This window comes from Semicossyphus pulcher, unplaced genomic scaffold (genome assembly GCF_022749685.1).
Source record: "Semicossyphus pulcher isolate SPU_LCO1_2020_fin unplaced genomic scaffold, fSemPul1.0.p SCAF_3, whole genome shotgun sequence".
In the NCBI taxonomy this organism is placed as follows: Eukaryota; Metazoa; Chordata; class Actinopteri; order Labriformes; family Labridae; genus Semicossyphus; species Semicossyphus pulcher.
Window position 1 is genome coordinate 4,309,423 of NW_027211704.1, and position 20,107 is coordinate 4,329,529.

The 20,107-nt window shown below is 38.7% G+C and overlaps 1 protein-coding gene across 1 annotated transcript in view; it reads right to left on the reverse strand.

Annotated features, from left to right (window-relative positions):
- The window catches only part of LOC138605566 (immunoglobulin-like and fibronectin type III domain-containing protein 1), a 28,006-nt gene extending 8,783 nt beyond the window's left edge, over nucleotides 1-19,223 (reverse strand). The window contains 14 exon segments of the mRNA XM_069677915.1: nucleotides 3,965-4,016; nucleotides 4,019-4,174; nucleotides 4,500-4,747; nucleotides 4,899-5,171; nucleotides 5,342-5,510; nucleotides 5,602-5,715; nucleotides 5,859-6,042; nucleotides 6,151-6,184; nucleotides 7,278-7,322; nucleotides 7,460-7,559; nucleotides 8,208-8,350; nucleotides 8,831-8,950; nucleotides 14,855-14,940; nucleotides 19,090-19,223. Of these exon segments, the coding sequence (XP_069534016.1) occupies nucleotides 3,965-4,016; nucleotides 4,019-4,174; nucleotides 4,500-4,747; nucleotides 4,899-5,171; nucleotides 5,342-5,510; nucleotides 5,602-5,715; nucleotides 5,859-6,042; nucleotides 6,151-6,184; nucleotides 7,278-7,322; nucleotides 7,460-7,559; nucleotides 8,208-8,350; nucleotides 8,831-8,950; nucleotides 14,855-14,903 (1,687 nt within the window). The 5' untranslated portion in view covers nucleotides 14,904-14,940; nucleotides 19,090-19,223.
- Between the last annotated feature and the right edge of the window lie 884 nt (nucleotides 19,224-20,107).

The window sequence follows — 20,107 nt, forward strand, 5'->3', positions numbered from 1 at the left end:
CTGAGTACGAACAAACTCAAGTAAGAGCATATTGATCTTTCGTGCGGTTAAAGCACAGATTTGTGCGTACACACTGTTTGTGAATGAGGCCCACTGTGAAGTGACTTAAGAAACCTAAAGGCTTTAGGGATTAAGACTACTTTGCTATTATGCATCAGTAGCAGGAGGAACATCAGTAACAAACTGCCAAGATGCTGATGCTTTTACATTTTAGAATTCTACACAATGAAGTCTTATAGTGTGTGTGTGTGTATATATATCTGTATATATATATATATATATATGTGTGTGTATATATATATTTACTATAGTAACACATGTATAAATGTATATATATATATACATGTGTATATATATATTTACTATATACAGTATTGTATGTATGTATATAAATGCATATACATACAGTATATGCACGTGTTTCATGATTTCAGCATCCATTGCTTTTCACCTTTTTAACCCTCCAACATGACAAACTTGTACATGAACTGCAGAGGGTATCCGTAACCACGGATGACAAACATGTCTACAAACACAAAAGCACACATGTTATACACAAGAAATATCTGGAATGAATCTCTATTGATGTGGGTAAAGGATTAGGGGGTTAATGTAGGCTAAATAAGGGGCAGAAAGAGTTCTGAAGCTTTGTTACTAAACCTAACTCTAAAGCCTCGTTACAGTCATACACTTCTGGGATAAAGTAAGTTATGTCGTTGTGGCTTGACAAGACATTTCTGAGATTTTTGAATTGACTAAGGACATTTTGCTAATTGCATGATTTGCACAGCGATGCAGTGTAGAGCTTTGCAAATTGTCAGTCAAAGGAGCAGCGTATACATTTGTTGTTAATACAGCTGCATCTAGAATTTCCTACAGCTGTGATGTCAAAGTCATTTTCATTCCCAAATGACTTTACGAGTCAGTAGATTGTCTGCAGCATGCAACCTCTGACATCTCTTACCAACAACAGCTTCTTCAACCTCCACAATTTTCTTTTTGGCACGTTTTCCTTTTTTCCCAGATTTCTGATCTTGTTGATTTGTGGTTTCCTCATCACTATAATCTCCTATTAGTGATAATAAATAGCCATTTTATACAGACTGTAATGATGCATACTTCATTGTCTTCATTTACTTCTATTGTAATTAATTATGACTTGAATCTCACTTAAATGCGATGTATTTACTCATTCAAAATTCGTCAAAAGTAAGAATTTAAAGTAAGAATTCATGGATTAAAGACTTTGGTGAACGTGAAACTCAATGCACATGGAAAAGACAGAAAACAATAACATGATAGACATTAAGAGAAATGTAAAATGTAGACAAAAGAATTGAAGAGACTAATATCAAAACACAAAAGCACACATGTTATACACAAGAAATATATGGAATGAATCTCTATTGATGTGGGTAAAGGATTAGGGGGTTAATGTAGGCTAAATAAGGGGCAGAAAGAGTTCTGAAGCTTTGTTACTAAACATAACTCTAAAGCCTTGTTACAGTCATACACTTCTGGGATAAAGTAAGTTATGTCGTTGTGGCTTGACAAGACATTTCTGAGATTTTTGAATTGACTAAGGACATTTTGCTAATTGCATGATTTGCACAGCGATGCAGTGTAGAGCTGTAAATTGTCAGTCAAAGGAGCGGCGTATACATTTGTTGTTAATACAGCTGCATCTAGAATTTCCTACAGCTGTGATGTCAAAGTCATTTTCATTCCCAAATGACTTTACGAGTCAGTAGATTGTCTGCAGCATGCAACCTCTGACATCTCTTACCAACAACAGCTTCTTCAACCTCCACAATTTTCTTTTTGGCACGTTTTCCTTTTTTCCCAGATTTCTGATCTTGTTGATTTGTGGTTTCCTCATCACTATAATCTCCTATTAGTGATAATAAATAGCCATTTTATACAGACTGTAATGATGCATACTTCATTGTCTTCATTTACTTCTATTGTAATTAATTATGACTTGAATCTCACTTAAATGTGATGTATTTACTCATTAAAAATTCGTCAAAAGTAAGAATTTAAAGTAAGAATTCATGGATTAAAGACTTTGGTGAACGTGAAACTCAATGCACATGGAAAAGACAGAAAACAATAACATGATAGACATTAAGAGAAATGTAAAATGTAGACAAAAGAATTGAAGAGACTAATATCAAAACACAAAAGCACACATGTTATACACAAGAAATATCTGGAATGAATCTCTATTGATGTGGGTAAAGGATTAGGGGGTTAATGTAGGCTAAATAAGGGGCAGAAAGAGTTCTGAAGCTTTGTTACTAAACATAACTCTAAAGCCTCGTTACAGTCACACACTTCTGGGATAAAGTAAGTTATGTCGTTGTGGCTTGACAAGACATTTCTGAGATTTTTGAATTGACTAAGGACATTTTGCTAATTGCATGATTTGCACAGCGATGCAGTGTAGAGCTGTAAATTGTCAGTCAAAGGAGCGGCGTATACATTTGTTGTTAATACAGCTGCATCTACAATTTCCTACAGCTGTGATGTCAAAGTCATTTTCATTCCCAAATGACTTTACGAGTCAGTAGATTGTCTGCAGCATGCAACCTCTGACATCTCTTACCAACAACAGCTTCTTCAACCTCCACAATTTTCTTTTTGGCACGTTTTCCTTTTTTCCCAGATTTCTGATCTTGTTGATTTGTGGCTTCCTCATCACTATAATCTCCTATTAGTGATAATAAATAGCCATTTTATACAGACTGTAATGATGCATACTTCATTGTCTTCATTTACTTCTATTGTAATTAATTATGACTTGAATCTCACTTAAATGTGATGTATTTACTCATTAAAAATTCGTCAAAAGTAAGAAATTTAAGTAAAAATTCATGGATTAAAGACTTTGGTGAACGTGAAACTCAATGCACATGGAAAAGACAGAAAACAATAACATGATAGACATTAAGAGAAATGTAAAATGTAGACAAAAGAATTGAAGAGACTAATATCAAAACACAAAAGCACACATGTTATACACAAGAAATATCTGGAATGAATCTCTATTGATGTGGGTAAAGGATTAGGGGGTTAATGTAGGCTAAATAAGGGGCAGAAAGAGTTCTGAAGCTTTGTTACTAAACATAACTCTAAAGCCTTGTTACAGTCATACACTTCTGGGATAAAGTAAGTTATGTCGTTGTGGCTTGACAAGACATTTCTGAGATTTTTGAATTGACTAAGGACATTTTGCTAATTGCATGATTTACACAGCGATGCAGTGTAGAGCTGTGAATTGTCAGTCAAAGGAGCAGCGTATACATTTGTTGTTAATACAGCTGCATCTACAATTTCCTACAGCTGTGATGTCAAAGTCATTTTCATTCCCAAATGACTTTACGAGTCAGTAGATTGTCTGCAGCATGCAACCTCTGACATCTCTTACCAACAACAGCTTCTTCAACCTCCACAATTTTCTTTTTGGCACGTTTTCCTTTTTTCCCAGATTTCTGATCTTGTTGATTTGTGGTTTCCTCATCACTATAATCTCCTATTAGTGATAATAAATAGCCATTTTATACAGACTGTAATGATGCATACTTCATTGTCTTCATTTACTTCTATTGTACTTAATTATGACTTGAATCTCACTTAAATGTGATGTATTTACTCATTCAAAATTCGTCAAAAGTAAGAAATTTAAGTAAAAATTCATGGATTAAAGACTTTGGTGAACGTGAAACTCAATGCACATGGAAAAGACAGAAAACAATAACATGATAGACATTAAGAGAAATGTAAAATGTAGACAAAAGAATTGAAGAGACTAATGTCAAAACACAGAAGACATAAACAACAACATATGAACTGCTTTTACTGAGACAGCTACATATTGCAACCCAATAAGCCTTCAGAAGAAGAGAACAACAGTTACATGTTAGGAGGGCAACATACAATGCAGCAGAAATGAATGTCTTACCTTCTACTTTGTCTGGAACAAGTGGACCATCTCTGACACGTTTCTTGCGTTTTCCACCTCCTTCCCCTCCTTCTCCTCCCTCTCCATCTTCTCCATCTTCTCCACCTTCTCCACCCTCTCCTCCTTCTCCTCCTTCTCCCCTTCGTCTTCCTTTTCCCTTTCGTCTTCCTTTTCCTCCTCCTTCTTCATCATCTGAGTATTCATCGGAATCTTCAAATGAATCATAATCATCTTCTCCCTCAAAATCTTCACCTTCAGCGCCCCCAGCTCTGCCGCCAGCTCCTCCTTTAGCTCCAGCTCCACTTCCATCTGCTCCCACCCCACCTACACCAGCTCCAATTCCTTTTCCAGCACCTGCACCACCAGCCCCTCCAGCGCCTCCAGCCCCTCCAGCACCTCCAGCCCCTCCAGCGCCTCCAGCCCCACCAGCGCCTCCAGCACCATCTACAGCTGAGTCGGCACCACCAGCAGCACCTTTTTTAGCTCTTCTTGCAGCTGCATCCTTGCCAGCTGCTGCCTTCTTTGCTCTTGCAGCAGCCTTAGCCGCAGCTTTAGCTTCTGCTGCAGCCTTTTTAGCAGCTTCAGCCTCTACTTTGGCAGCTGCATCTGCAATTTCTTTCTCAGCTTGAGCCTTCTTGGCCATTTCCAATTTTTCTTCCATTTCTTTCTGATATTTTTCCTGCTGTTCCTTCGCTATCTTTAAAAGATCTTCATCGTTACCGCCTCCCGCAACTGTAGTTTTGCGGGCTGCCTTCTTGCCTTTGTTGGCAGGATCTTTGTCAACTATTAAAAAAAGAATATAAAAGTTTACATAAGTTTTAACTTACATTAAGCCTCAAGTAATCATTTTATGTATCTGTTTTGATGTATGCAATCTGAATTGGTACCACAAAATGAAAATACGAAACAGGAAGTGAGAGAATCATTTTCTCACCTTCAACTACGAGCCAGGCATTGCAGGATTTGATTCCTGCTACAGCAGCATATATACCGCCATCCAGAGGCATACAGTCCCGCACAACCAACTTGTGGATAAGCATATCTTCAGATACAGTGATTTCATGTTTCTCACTATTTGACAGAGGGCTGCTTTTGCCATACCATTTGAGCTCATTCATAGGTGCAGAAAGGACGCATTGGAAGATGGCATCCTGTCTTTCTTCTGCCTTGACCTCTTGTATTTTGACCGCAAAGTCAACTTCCGGTACTGTGGGGTTACAGAAAAGGGGGCGGGGGGGGGGGGGGGGGATAATCAGACTTTTTATAACACAAATCTGTTTCTTCGTTTTTTCTAGCACTATTACATCAGCAGTCCTTGGATGGTAAATGAATATACTTAAACCTAATGCAATCATAATCACTTCATAGAGGACATACCTTTAAAATTTGTGGAGAAAACATTGACACCCCCAACATCCACAGAGTAAAGTCCAGCATCTTCTGAACCTAGTTTTTTAATTTGGAAGACATATTTCTTGCCAATTTGTTTCAGACTGTGCTTCTGTTCATCCCCTAACTCTTGGGTGAAGGGAACCATGACACCATCCTGCAGAGTTTTAAGAAATTGTTACTTTTTTAATAAAAGATGATAAAATACAGCGAAGCACGATATTTGAAGACAGTTTTTCTTGCCTCACCTTGTACAAGAAGATTTTGCTCATAGGATCCTTGATGTCCATGTCTATCTCGATTGTTGCCATGTCATCGTCATTGACCTCAATATGCTTCAGTGTACTGATATGTGATACAAACTACAGTAGACAAAAGACACAAGAAATTCTAATACTTAATGATACTACAGAATAGACACCAAACTCTTACGAAAAATGGGCTACTTAAAGAAATGAAGAGAGCAGCATTGTTGGAATCAGAGAAGAACCAGAATGTCACATACCTCTGCAATTTCCTCCTCTCTCTCCTTTTTCATTTCCGTGAGTTTCTTCAGCATACCGCGGAAGTCTGTGATACCGTAATCGCTACAGATGTGCTCGTAGTCTTTCTTCTCTGCACTAAGGAGAATTTCCCAGACCTTCTCCTCTGGCTCCATCGGCTTTTCCTCACGTGTTCCATCAGCATTACTGTCAATGTATTCAGCCACACCAACGTGTTGATGATGAAAAAAGGCTTATACTATATATTTATATATTTTATATTTACAAAAGTGAAAGTTACAAAATTTCACTCACCGTTTTTTAAGTTTTTTCCTGAAGTCTGTTACATCTGGGAACCATAATAATAAACAGCAGTCCATCACTGAATGTCATGCTTTGTCTTTAAACATAGTATACAAATGAGCAGGTTCTATTTAACTTTATTTAAAGTGCACATGTATTATACAACTAAAACAATTTAAAGAAACAAAAATGGTATTGCAAGAGAAACAGTTCATGCTTGTGATTGTTAAAATGAAGACATCTAGCATTCACAAGCTAAACAAAAATCCATCCTGACCCCACAAAATCTAACTTTTTTTTTTTTTTAAGAGTTTTATCAAAGCTTCATAGGAGTTGGTTTCTTTTTTCTATATATCAAACTATGTCTTCTGTTTAATGGCTAAAATAGGAAAGGGTCCAATCTTATCTAATAGGCACCCTACAGAGTATCCCATTTAAGGCTGCTGCAAAGTCAAAGAAGGCAGCAAGAAAAAAAAGTGCTGCTCCTCACACACGTTATCTGAATGATCAAACATTATGTTAAGCTGTCTCATTAACAGGCCAGAGAAACCTTACATACCGGCCTGATTTTACTAATGCCTGAAGTTCCTTTGATATTCTTGGGCAAGAGGAAGCCATTATGCAAACCATGCAGCCCGAGCACGTTGTGTTGGGTTTTTACTGCCTAACAGGATTCTGGCTGCTCATGTTCCCATTTTTCAGGCAATTTTTTTTAGAGCTAATTATGTGTCAAGTGTCAACACACGGTGGCAATGCTGTGTTGTGACAGATGCACCACAACAGGCAGATTTTTCCTAATAATTCCAATTAATGAATAAAATGTCATGTTGCTATGAGAATAGATTCCCCAGATTAAAGCACACAGAAACCGAGCTGCTGCATCTTCCCTAATATTGATAGCTGAGATGAAAACCATCAACCTCTGTCTATCTTTGTTCACGGCTGGTTGCCCGATTCCCTGAAGAGTTCTTTTGTAAAAATGTGTTTTTAATTGCAGTTTCGCTCGTCTGATATTGAGAGCTAATTGTGTCTGACGGGGGCAAGGGCGGTGTATATTATATCTCTTTTTGTGATAACTTTGGCCTGAAAATAGGCGGTCTCTTCAAAAACTCTTAAAGGGTCTTTATTCAAAACCTCACCTTCTCCTTGTTTCTTTTGAAGTTCCTTAGTCTTTGAGAATCCAACTGTAAAAAACAAAAGCAGCTTCATTTAAGTTCTTCGTGTTTCACAATTCAATACAAATGTGCCAACTTAGCATGAGGGTAAATAATGCTACAGTATTTAACACACTTAAGAGACATGGTGAATAAAATAATGGTACCTTCAATAACATTCAGGACCACAGTGCACATAGCCCTTCCATATTCATTTGTTGCAAAACACTTGTAGGTGTCAGCATCCTCCGGAGCCACCTTAGGAAACTATTGAAGTGCAAACACAGGGTTAACGGCATTTTATTGTCACTGAGAGCAGTTTGAGTTATGTTAAGTCAAGCTGTTACATTACAAGTGTCTGTTTCCTGTTTCTGTTCTATTTTGGCCCAATGGATGTGCATGTTAAAGTCGAGCTGAAAGGGCATTTCGAGAGTATCTGGCTTCCGTATCGTGACGTATTTCCAAGTGAAACAGGACGTGCAGGCGGGACATATCATTAGAGGGATTTGATTTGATCGTTGAGAAGTGGGCGTAGACAGACGTTCTCCACAGCGCAGTAGCTAGCTAACTGACCGAGCGTTCTTGGTGCTCTGCGGCTAAATGTTGCAGATTGATTGGTTGAAATTGTTTGGTGCTAACTTACGTAAGCACGCGTGGAATTTAGTTTTACCAGAAGAAAAAATGATCGGATTTTGATATAAGAATATGAAGAAATGGATTTTCTGTATTTTTTTTTGGCCTATATCGTCAAATAGATGCTCAATATTACCGGGGTGAACTAAAAGGATTAAAAAGACATGTTTCATTTTACCTCGACTTTAATTACATTGAATATAAATGTTAAGTGACCATGCCTTTAGCCTTTGTTGTAGATAATTCATAATTTATACATGCATGACTACATGTAAAGCTCACCTCAATAGTGTGCTCGTGGGTTACGTCATCATACTTTTGCAGACACATGTCGGGGTGAAAATGGATTTCTCCGTTTGCTCTGCTCCATGTTATGACAGGTGTTGGGGTGCCCACCACAATGGCTTTAAAGACTGCCAATTTACCTGGAATGGGAAAAAAAAATAGTATTTCTTTATTAAAGGATAATATCTTTTGTTAAGACAGCAATGTTGCATTTACATTCAAACTCAACCAAAATGCACATAATTGAAAAAGCATAATGATGTGTTTTCCATGATTCTTAATGAGTAAGTATGTCCCCCTGCGTTTTGCTTCTTTTGTTTTTAACTAACTGTGTGAATTATTTAGCTCTTGTCCTTAATTAGAAAGTGGAACTTGTGTAGGACGAATCTTGCTCTCATACTACACTACGTAAGCATGCATATCATGTCAAATAATAATCATGATAATGTTGTCAACATGCAGTTTATGGTATGGACGGCTGCTCATCCGCTCTACATCATGCTTATTGCATTTGGTGACTTAGGTCAAGGTATTTATGTGACTGTCTGAGAATTGTGAAATGAATGTGAAACAGAAAGTTCTTTTTTAAACAGTCATCTCTCAAAGACAAGAAGACTTACCCTCTTGAATAGTCAGAGCGATGGGTTTGCGGGTGAAATCTGGGGTTGACATTCCCTCTGGAAGTTCCTCCTTAAACTGTGTTATCATGACACCGGGCACCTTCGACTTCTTCTTGATGCCTGATCAAATCAAGAGAAAAGATGTACAATTAGACCAGCATATAAAGGGAACAACTTAAAGACACAACATACTCATGAAGACATGAAATGGCAAAAAAGACTTTCTTGAAGGGCTCACTAAGACAGTCGTCAGATTCAGTTAAAACGTCTGCACATCTTAAACCAAGGCAAAGGACCCAATAAGTCAGTGAAACTTAGACTTAACTTAAGTGTATATCTGTAATAAGCAACATGTTTTTACAAAATAACAACCTAAAGTAAAACTTACACCATTAAATGTGTGATTATTTATGCATATGCAGCATATTCTGTACAAAGAGTGACATCCAAATTGGAATAACACAAGCAATTGCAAAAGTTCTAAACCAAATTAGCATAACTTTCCTGCAACCTCATATCTGACCCTGCCAAAGGTTTGTTTTTCTTGCACTAACAAAATGCTGGCGAGTCAGATTACATCGCCCGTGTTTCGCTGGGAAACTTAACCCTCACAGCGGTGTTCACACTGAGCAGTGTACTGTAGAAACAGCTGTAGGGTCAAAAGTCTGTGTTTGAAGTACATTTTGAAGCAACTTTCTTAATGAAGACGTATGTAAAAGAAGTTATCTATGAACATCCTTTCCCTCCTCATGGGCCTCTTGATATTAGTACTGAGAGTTCAATAACAATGTGAACATGCACCCACAAGTGACTTCATAAACGTAAGTATCAGACGTGATAAGCTCATAGTCTGTGTTGTAATAAATCCAAAACTCTTGACATAAACATTGATGTTTATGTCATGTTGAAAACATAAGTGGTTAATACCAATTTGAATATTGGACAATTCATATTGAAAGAGGACCTATTATGCTGTTTCCAAGCTTTATTCTGGGACTCTTATACTGGCTCTTAATGCAGCCCCTCAAGTCATCCTCGTTTTAATGCTGTTTGCAGACTGAAAGGGAAGAACATTTTTTCTTTCTTTGTGCAATTGAAGTATGGATCATTTTGTTTATTGGCAACCCACAAATATTACCCCTTCCGGGTATTCCGGTTAATTTTCACAGCCTTCTTCAGGAACTGTTTATGGATTAACTTAACTAGTGATCTGTGAGCTGGTCAGGGTCAGTACCAGGATTTCTGAGGTACAAACCAACTATAGACTCAACAGAATTTGCTGTGATTCATTAACAATAAACATCAAAACTACATATGTGACAAAACAGTGGATTTTGTTTTTAAACGTTTTCTATATTTCCCCTGTTATGGGGCCAAATCTTCAACTGGAGCGGAAATGTTCTGACGCTGCCTCATTGGTTATTTGTAGCTTTGAGTAAATTACATGCCTACTACTCCTCAAGTTGACTGTTTTGAAAGTAGGTGCACAAACATGTATCAAGAATACTGTCGGTTAACAGTATGACTGTAAACAAAGACGAGCATAATAGGTCCTCTTTAACTTTAATGTGGTTTCTTTAAGATAGTAGTTGACACAAAGTTTCATCTCTGGCTTAGTCGATACATACAGAGCACTGTTTATTTTAAAAGAAATAAATTATTTTGGATAAACATTACAAGATTACATGTTTCTACTTCTCTGCTTTTATGAGACGCTTGGATTCAAGCTTAAGAAAGGCCTGTATTTGTAATGCAGCTGTATACTTGAAACAAGGCACTTTGTTTATGATAAATATATAACTAGGAAATATATTTTACTTTTGTATAGTCATGACATTTGACAACTGCATTGTAACGGCAGTTTTATTCTCTAGCACAGTGAACATTTTGAGCACCCAAGACAGAGAAAATTTGAGGACACAATGTCCTCACTTGTTCCAGAGTGTGTCTGGGTTGAAATGATACAAGTCCTACTTAGTTAACTCTTTAAACTATTTAAGACTTCAGAATGACGCATCAATGCAGGTTGAAGTGTTTCATACGTCCCCAAAACCCCCGAGAAAACCAATATGGACTAACCAACAGTAATCTCGAGGGGGCCTCACTGAATGCTGATCACAGGGGTTCAGCTGGTCCAGGGATCCCTGGTCTTTAATTATTTTCTCTTGGCAAGAAAGACCTGTAACAGGCAGAATATAAACTAAAGAATATGTAGTTTAAGTAAGTAGAGATGCGCATGGTGCCCCAGCATTTTGCATTCTGAAGCACATTAGAGGTATATTGCTTGCGTCAGATGCTACACAACAGCATGAGCTGTGTGTTGCAGAGCTGATAACACTACATGAGTTTTGCGGTGGACATTGTTAAAAGCCAGATGTTTGCATGGAAGTATGGATCAGCCTATTAATGTAGAACAGCAATTAAAGCTGCGTGTTTAAGCCAGACATTGATTTCATGGGTCAGTCAGCAAAAAGTATTTGATGGAGAATAATTATGCATAAATTTGGTACAGAAAGATTCATGAGGATCTTGTTATTCCTGAGCAGATTTAACATGACTTATATATGATGGTATCTATTTGCAACCATCACCAGACTCTTGATATCTTAATCTTGACAGCTGGCAGATGGATAAGCATGTACACAGGCTTCTGTCGCTAAAAAGCTTTTTTTCATTCTGTCCTCGTCTGAAATACTCGTCGCCCAAAATAACCAAAGTTCATATTATGTTTTTTATATGCACCTTGGACTGAAGGACTGCTAAGAGTTCTGTCAGAATATTGGAAATGTCCCAACCTTATGTTTGCAATAACTCAGTTCCCAAAGTCCTTTTCTTGCTTTTGCATTGTGTGATGGCATCCTTTGATATAGCATTTATAGGCATGTCTTGAAGTAAATAGATTTTGCAGTTAATTTGAAATGAAAGCATAACAAAGTATCTGAGTTTGTATTGTTTAGATTATTTAGCACTAAATTTAACCATTGGCTCACTGACTGGGACTTGAATAAACCGACTTTATCGCTTACAGACGATATTCTCTAACTTTGATCATCTTTAAAACTAAGTAATGAAGGCATGGTTTCCCATACCTCGTCTTATTTGTTTCCAGTCAGAGTTTGTATGTAGTGTGAAAAAGGCCTGCAGTCTTTGTTTTCTCTTTGTCTGTGGGGGGGCAGCTGGATGCAGCTGCACATGGTACCAGAAGGACAGGAGTGTGCAGCCCCTTGATGCAGGTGCTACCTGGAACATCTGCAGACTATTTTATCTTGGATTTCAAAATATCAAGTGCAAACAACAAAAATGACATCGCAAAAATATGAGTGCAGAGGATGTTGTAGAATGTTCCACTTTTTGGCTGACTGGGATATCTAACATTTACATGAGTTTGATATTTGGCCAAAGAAATGCAGTTGATCAGCCTGAGGCTGCAGCTGCTTGTTCACAATGCCTCCTGATAGAACAAGGCAATGCCGGCATAACTCCATGAGCAGAAGAACTCCTCACCATGATAAATGATAAGACAGCAATATAAAACATGGCACCAGTTCACAGCCTGCAGCAGAGTGCTTCACTATCCTCTATCGCTCTGTGCTCTCGTCTTTTTACTTTCTTTTAGCTTTATGTTTTTCTAATTTCATACTTTTTATTGCTTCTAAAGCACTTTGAAAAACCTTTGTGTGTAAAGGCTGCTTTATAAATACCCCTGGCTTACCTCACAAAATCATTAAGTGAGCTAATTAATGCATGAGTGTCAAAACCTGTTGACTCACTGTGTCTCTACCACTGTCATTGGATGTTTATTTGACCAGTTTTGGCTGCTAGGACTTTACTGCACCTCTGCTTTTTGTCGTTGAGAAGCTGTCCGGTTTAAAGCTAGAAAATGGTATCATAGCTAAGTGAGAACTTTTAAGTACAATTCCTTAAAAGGCTTAGTGTTGCCCCAAACATCCTGTGATGGTCACAGGAATACAGGAAATCAAAAGATATCGAGAGTTGGGTGAGGCTTAAGGGCTACCAGAGGTCATGGGTGTTATTCCAGCTGATTATCTCAACACCTCAGTGTTCTGTGTTAACTTGACAGCACACGGTTCTCTCTTTGAGACCTTCTTTGAACTGTTGGCATCATAGAAATTGCAATTTTGTATCTGTGACAGTCCTGGTCGTCGCAGTGAAGCTAAGGAGAGCATGTGGGTCAGGCATGAAAAGGCTGAATACAGACTGCGCGACTTAAAGGGGTGCCTCAGTTTGCCTTGGTGTTCATCGTATAAAAACACTGCCTGAAATATGATTTCCTTGTAATCTTTCCAAAGATACCAAATTCATACTGTTTGCAGTTTAACAATATTACAGATAAACTAAGGTGACTAAGGATTTTTAGAAGAGATGGGGCCACTCCTTTGGGATGTCCCTGTCGAGCAAGTTCACTTAGTCGGTCTGAACTGTGCCAACATGCTGTACAACAACTATCACAAGATGAAGTAGACACATGGAAATCAACGGCAGCAGTAGCCTCGAGCTAGTATTCATACTGTATGAAGGTTTTTTAGAATGTCACAATGAAATGCATCTGTTGCGACACTGAAAGTTGAACCATCCGTTTTGGATGACACCTTTCAAAGGGTGATGAAGACCACATCATACATGCAACTCACCCAACATGGAGTCATGCACTTACAGACGGTGAGTCGTTTGTTTAATTTGATTTCCTTTTGCTCGCGTACCTTTGTCTTCTGGGTGACTTCCCTCAGAACCGTCGACTTAACACGTAACATGACAGCAGGAGAGGGAACAGGACAGGTAAATATAAATCCTGACAAAAGCACCATGGCACTTTGGAACTTCGACAGGATTATGGAAACAATAAACATGAAACACCACGATGTGCAGTATAACCCAGGAGTGGGGAGCACAAACACAGACACACTTTAGACTGATATTCAGAGACGAATCACACAACAACAAGTGGTTAGTGGTAGACAAAATATAACACAGTATGTTAGTAGTATGTTACAGCAGCATGTAAACAGTTGTGCTGTGCAACTACTGATTAGACTTAACTTCAGCTGGCGTAGGCATTTTCTCACGGCTGACCTCAGGATGATTCCTGCGCAGTGCTTGAGAGAAATTATGAGCAAAATACCTTGGCTGGAAATTAATTCAATAAGCCTTCATTTTGTCTTCTACCAAACAATTCATTTTCAATTGTGTCTTCGATTGTAGCAGTGGCTAGGGACTGTTGTATTTATCCTCTGTGATGACTCTGTTGATCATTCTTGCAACCACCAGCTGTTTGTCGGAGCCGTTCTTCAGATGTCATTTATTTGACAGCTGTTCCTCATGAAGAGAAGAGGAGAGTTTCATCATGCTGTTGTTCGGTGCTTACAGCTTATTTGCATTTCATCTTCTGGCATCTGGAATGTCAATGACCGTTTATATGACAGGTGTCTTCATAATCAAATCTTTGGGAAAGAGGAGGCGATGAATGGCGTGACCGGCGCCATATTCAAACTTGCTGCTGCTTGTTTTTTCCAAATAGCAAAAAACTTCAGTTATAAAATAGCATCCGGATACTTTAAGACAAAAAAAGGTTTTTCTTCGAGCTCCAGGACATCGTGGAGGAGACGCTGTCCACAGCAGGGATTTCCAAAGCCATGATTATTATACGGACAGCTTTCACTCCCAATAAAAAGAGGCTGTGGTTCTTGCCTTTGATTTCTCTTTGTGAGAAGGTTAACCCTCATCCTGATACAGATTCTTGGGATGTCTTCATGTTCCACATCTTCGAAAAAGATTCATTTTTTAGACACTGACCTTATGCAATCTCTGAAGCGGTACTCTTCCCAGGTGTTTCTTATCTTTCAGTCGCCTTTTTGACTCTTAATTTCGTATCAACATTGGTTGTATAACTCTGATAGATCCTGTTCATCATCTTTCCTCAAGTATGAGGAAATACAGATAGAGAAAGCTGCAATACCAACCCTCGACCTACCTAACCAGAGAGGGCGTACAACACCCTGCACTTACCCGCCTGCCCAGCGGCAGTTTGATCGGTCACCTTTGACCTCTTCCACATCTTGGCTTCCTCTTGAGCTCTGCTGATTCAGAAGAGTCTGTAGCAAAAAAAGACCAAATATACAAAAGGAAATTAGCACTTCATTAGCAAATCATTGCTAGAGCTTGAGATGTCACGTGTTTGGAAGTACTTTAGAATAGTTTGTGCTTTAAGTTGCTCGTTCTGTTTGAAAATGCCACTCAGAGGATTTCATAGATTTATTGAAAACTTTGGTCGGACAGTCCGTTGCTCTAAACTGCTAGAGATGCACACTGCAGTTACTCTTACCTATCAGTGAGAGGCAGCAACCAATGTCATTTACACTTCCTGTTGACATGGGATGGATGTCTGTCTAAGAAATCCTTTGGAGGGATGCGATAATTAAGCAGGGAACTTGTGAAAGCCTTAAATAAACGGGGTGAAGAGTTTAATTACAAAACTCTGTAAACACTGCCCCTACTAAAGCCTCCCAGGCCTCATTCATTATTTGTTAATAGGACAATATGATTAAGCCTTAAGATGAAATACTGTGTTGTACTTTGTTATACTCATTTATTAGGTTAAGATCTTCATAAGACCAAAATAATTCAATATAAAAACTCCCGTTGCAATGTGACACTTACGAGGATCACAACTGACTCATATTTTACACGAGTCATACCTCTCTGTTGTCAAAGGTCACATGCATCACTTTATGCCATTACTATTTTGTCTTCTTGTAAAATCTGACCTAATGACACTCAAGTTAAGAGGTCCTAACCCCTCATTGGACAGGGATCTGAAGTGGGTGTGGCTGTGTGTGAGTAATTAATATAATTGTCTTTATAACTTTGCAGCTGTGAACGTTTGTTTTCAGAGAATAAAGTTGGAACGACGAGGTGAGTCCTGTTTTTCTTCAGCTCCTAATGCTCAGTGTGACTAACATCACTCTTTTGTGACCTTCTATCAACATGTAACAGCTTTTTAGTTTAAAAGGATTTCGTTTTAGTTTTAGGATTTTGTTCATATTTTATTGAGCGCTGACAAAGCAACAATCTGTATAGCAATACTTCAAATGGTTGCTATTGAGCATGTAGCTCCTGCTGCATTAAAAAGTCGCACTAACTAATTGACCGCACGGTCCTTTGAAATACTTTGTTTGTGTACTGTGATGAATACACCTCTAATGTCGTTTGTAGCATGGTTTACCAAAGGACATTACATTTTACAAACATTCTCCAGCTTCTCTCGACCTTCAAAGCCCCTGAAAACTTTCATTTGATTTTCTCTATAATATTAAATATTGACAAAACAAGCTCAGTTCTCATTTAGTATTTATCATTATTTAGTCAAGGTTCAAGTTTGAAAAACATCCTTAGTTATTCTTTATTATAAGAATTATGCTAACAAACAGTTTGAGGGAAAATATTCCGGGGCTTTAAACACAGAAAACTGAAATCTCAATGTGAAACGTGAGCCTGGCTTTGCTGCAGTGAACGCTCCTCTTTTTGACTTGCATCATGATTTTACAAAAATCTTTATCTTGAATACTTGACCTTGAATTTTAAATATTTACAGTCCGTCCTGATATCCCACTGAAAAATACACCCTGCTGTTTTGGAAAGTAAGTGTTTTATTTTTAGTTGTACACATGCTCCAGCATATGTTCGGGAAGGTTCTGGGCTTCGGCAGCAATCTTGGCTCACGGTGGATCGTGAAAATGAGCTACACAACACATATGGTAATTGCAAAACAGCCTGCAACAGGAGACAGCTTGGCAGGAGTCCCTTTGCATTAAAGGAAACCCACTCCTCTTTCCTCCCACTGAATACTTCTGCCATTTTAGCTCATTACATTTATAGTTTAATGTTTGGCCGAGGCTCTCATCTGATTTTAATGAATACTGACTTGTGGGGGAAAGGACATTGTAGACAAAAAACTGTCAATAGATTCTGAGCATCTGCCACAGTTGCTGTCAGTGAGATTAAAAAGATTTATGCTGCAGGCTGCAGTTTGGTGTTCTGTTGCTTTAAAACATGCTTCATAATATCATTACATATAACCAGTATGTGGGCAGGCTAGCTGGCTGTCACCGCTGAAACATAACAAGTCACCGAGCTTAAATTTAGAAACAGGCTATCTGAAATGTTGCAGCAGAAAGAAAATATGTATCCAGCTTTTCATCCTCAGTTTGTACGCACACTCGCCTTCCGATGTCTTTCTTTTCATGTACTGTTTATATCATGAGTGTAGGTTACTCACAATCACTTTGTTGCTGTGCTTAAGGAGAGTTTTAAAGTATCTGTACTCAACTTGCTTCATTTTTTTCGGACGACTTTTTACTTTCAACTGAAGTTGATGTCAAACATCTGAACTTTTTGCACCGTATAATTTTAGAATAGGATGTTACTTTAGTTGTTACTGCCTTCTGAGGGAAATAACGATCATAGTTTGCATCAGTGCTCGCTGCCTTCCCAATCAAGCCCAAGTTTAACCTTTATAAAGTTCTTATTATTTTCATTATACTGTTTTTATATATATATATTTTATCTCAAGTTGTTAAGTGTTGTTGTTAAGTGTTTTATGGTAAATTGTCTCCAAAATGTCCATGAGGTTTGGTTAGCTCTGCCCAGAAACTGCCTGTAGAAATGTCCGTCAGGGGACTACTTTCTACCTTACTTTACTTACTACCTTACGTACTTTTTCTCTTTTTCTTCAGACGAAAAGTTGAAACATTATTTCTGCTTTACCCGGAGTTTTTTTCCCCCCCCACACAAGCACCTCTTCATGTTTGTACTTTTGTACCTGTGTGTAAATCTAAAATGTTTTCCTAATATGATGTTATTATCTTTCTTGCTCCTGCTTGACAAACCACTGACATTTACAGAACGATCAGTTTCTTTTGGGTGTGGTTCCTTCGCTGTCCATGCATGACGAAACGCAATGATATATGACTGTAATTTCATCTTACACGTCCCTTGACATTACTTGAAGTCGACCTCTTCTTGTATTAACGGCATGAAATACGGGGACTTCAGAAGATGCAGACGATGATATTTGACGTTTGTAAAAAAAGACGCTTGAGATGCTGCATAGCAGACAAACAAATTATGCCTTATGTGTCGGTGGTACGTGACATGTCTCAGGGATTCTCAGCCACCCTCAGCCGATCGCTGCACCACTGACTACATACTCCTGAAATGGCATCTGGTAGCTCCTCGAATATCTCTCCCTGCATTTCTCAACACGTCACCGACTGCAGCTGAGTGTTAAAGACAGAAAGTGGCTTCACAAAAAACGGGGCCTGATGACAAGGCCTTTTGGTGTCAAATGAGCACGGGTGGCGCTACATGGACATCCCAGTGGATTTGCTCATTTGAGGGCTGACAAGTTGATGCACGTATGTTGTTCCGTGTGATATATGTGACGTATTGCTTTTATCAGCCTGTTTATTCCCATTCATCTTAATATGATTTCTCTATGAAGTGTGAGTGCATTGCTATTTAACAGCTCTTTTCAGAGACAGGTTTTGCGTGTGCACACTGTGAGAGACATTGGAAAGAAGAGCTACAGTGAGGACGGTAACAACCACAGTCCTGCGCTGTTCTTTAATGTGAAAAGAACTCCTATTTTCTGCCAAACTACAACCCACACCCTCCATGGAGCTCAGGCTGCGTATCGATTTGATACCTCCATCTCGAGTTAGTCATCATCACCCAGCAACCCTACAGCCCTGACCTCAATGCTGTGATCCAGCTCTCAGATTTAAAACCGTGAAATTCAAACTGAGAAGCCTGCATGCTTTACTGAAGCGATTTCATGCACTCGACAGCAAATTTGCGTGTACTCTATGTAACTAAATCCTGCACAATGTTTAACGTATATAATAAATTATTAACATGGTAATCTGAGCAACTGAAATTAGATAGCGTATAAAAATCCTATTTACCGTAAGTCACTCTCGGAGCACAGCAAGTCCTGCTCTTTTAGAAATAGAAGCATGTCTGAATTTCACACCTACATGTACGATTTAGAGTTTTTTTTACTGCTCCTATTTGTGCACCTGCTCACAACATGCTGACAGCTTCCTGATGCAAACGGTGACAGTACACATTGTTTTAATCCTGACTATGCTTGCAGGGGCTGACTTACAAAAGAACAGGTAATCCATTCCTCCTATCTGCTCAGAACATTTTTTCATTCTGCCCCCGGTTAGCGGGCCACCTACCTGCTCACAGTCCTCAGTGCTCTCAGCTCTGTTCCCTTTCAGGCAGCAGTCTGGTCACACTGTGCCTTCTGCTAATTTTTTCAATGTAATATATCCTTCCAGCGGCGTGCAAGTCTGCGCTTGATGCTCCTCTACTGACTGGACCCAGTGACTGCCAAAAGCTGTTTAGGCTTTTTTGTATTTGTGGTGACTCCAAAGACATTGGAGGTTGAGTGGGCGGTGGAGCAGGGGGGGCACAGTGAAGGTTGGGTCAGGGAGCAGGTTAAATGCCTCTTTAAGAATCATTTGTTACCATTAACCACATGCGGGGACACAAAGGAAGATGAAGTCTGTTTGTTTACAAGCAGGAAATTAAGATAAATAGTTCACAAGTTTAGGACTTGATTAGCTTGATTAGGCTATAATTCTGTGTGCTTCCCTAACGGTTTAATATCCTGATATATAAATGGGTTCTTTATTATTCTTTATGAAAATAAAGAAGGTAAGACTGAATACAACCAAACTCTTGTCCTGTTTTTTTTTAATTTAAGGAATATTCATACTGAGTACACGGCGTGCGCCTGACTTTCTCGCTCCACTTTCACTCAAATCAACACTTCTCTCTCTGTCACAGCTTTGTGATTGAAATGTTCCAGCAGTTATGTTTAGTGGAAGGAATGTTTTATTAAATACAACTGGGACATATTAATAACCATCCTGCAAGACTTCAAGAATTAATAAAGCGTCGATATTGAATGAGTGAAGTGAGTGGAAGAGTTTCCTCTTTAAGCCAGGCCTTTTGACAGTATTCCCAGCTTGGACATTTGTATTGAAACACTTATTTATCCCATAATATTCAGCAGTGTGGCAGCATAGAATAAAGTAAACCCACCGGCGGACATAGCTGCTTCTAAATCAAGGTTCAAGGCTGCTGACCTTGAATTCCTTTGTCTCTCGTCTCGTACAGCGCCTGGTATTCTCGCTGCATGTCATGTCCTGAGTTTTGGTATTATTTTAAGACGCACCGTGAGCGTTGCCA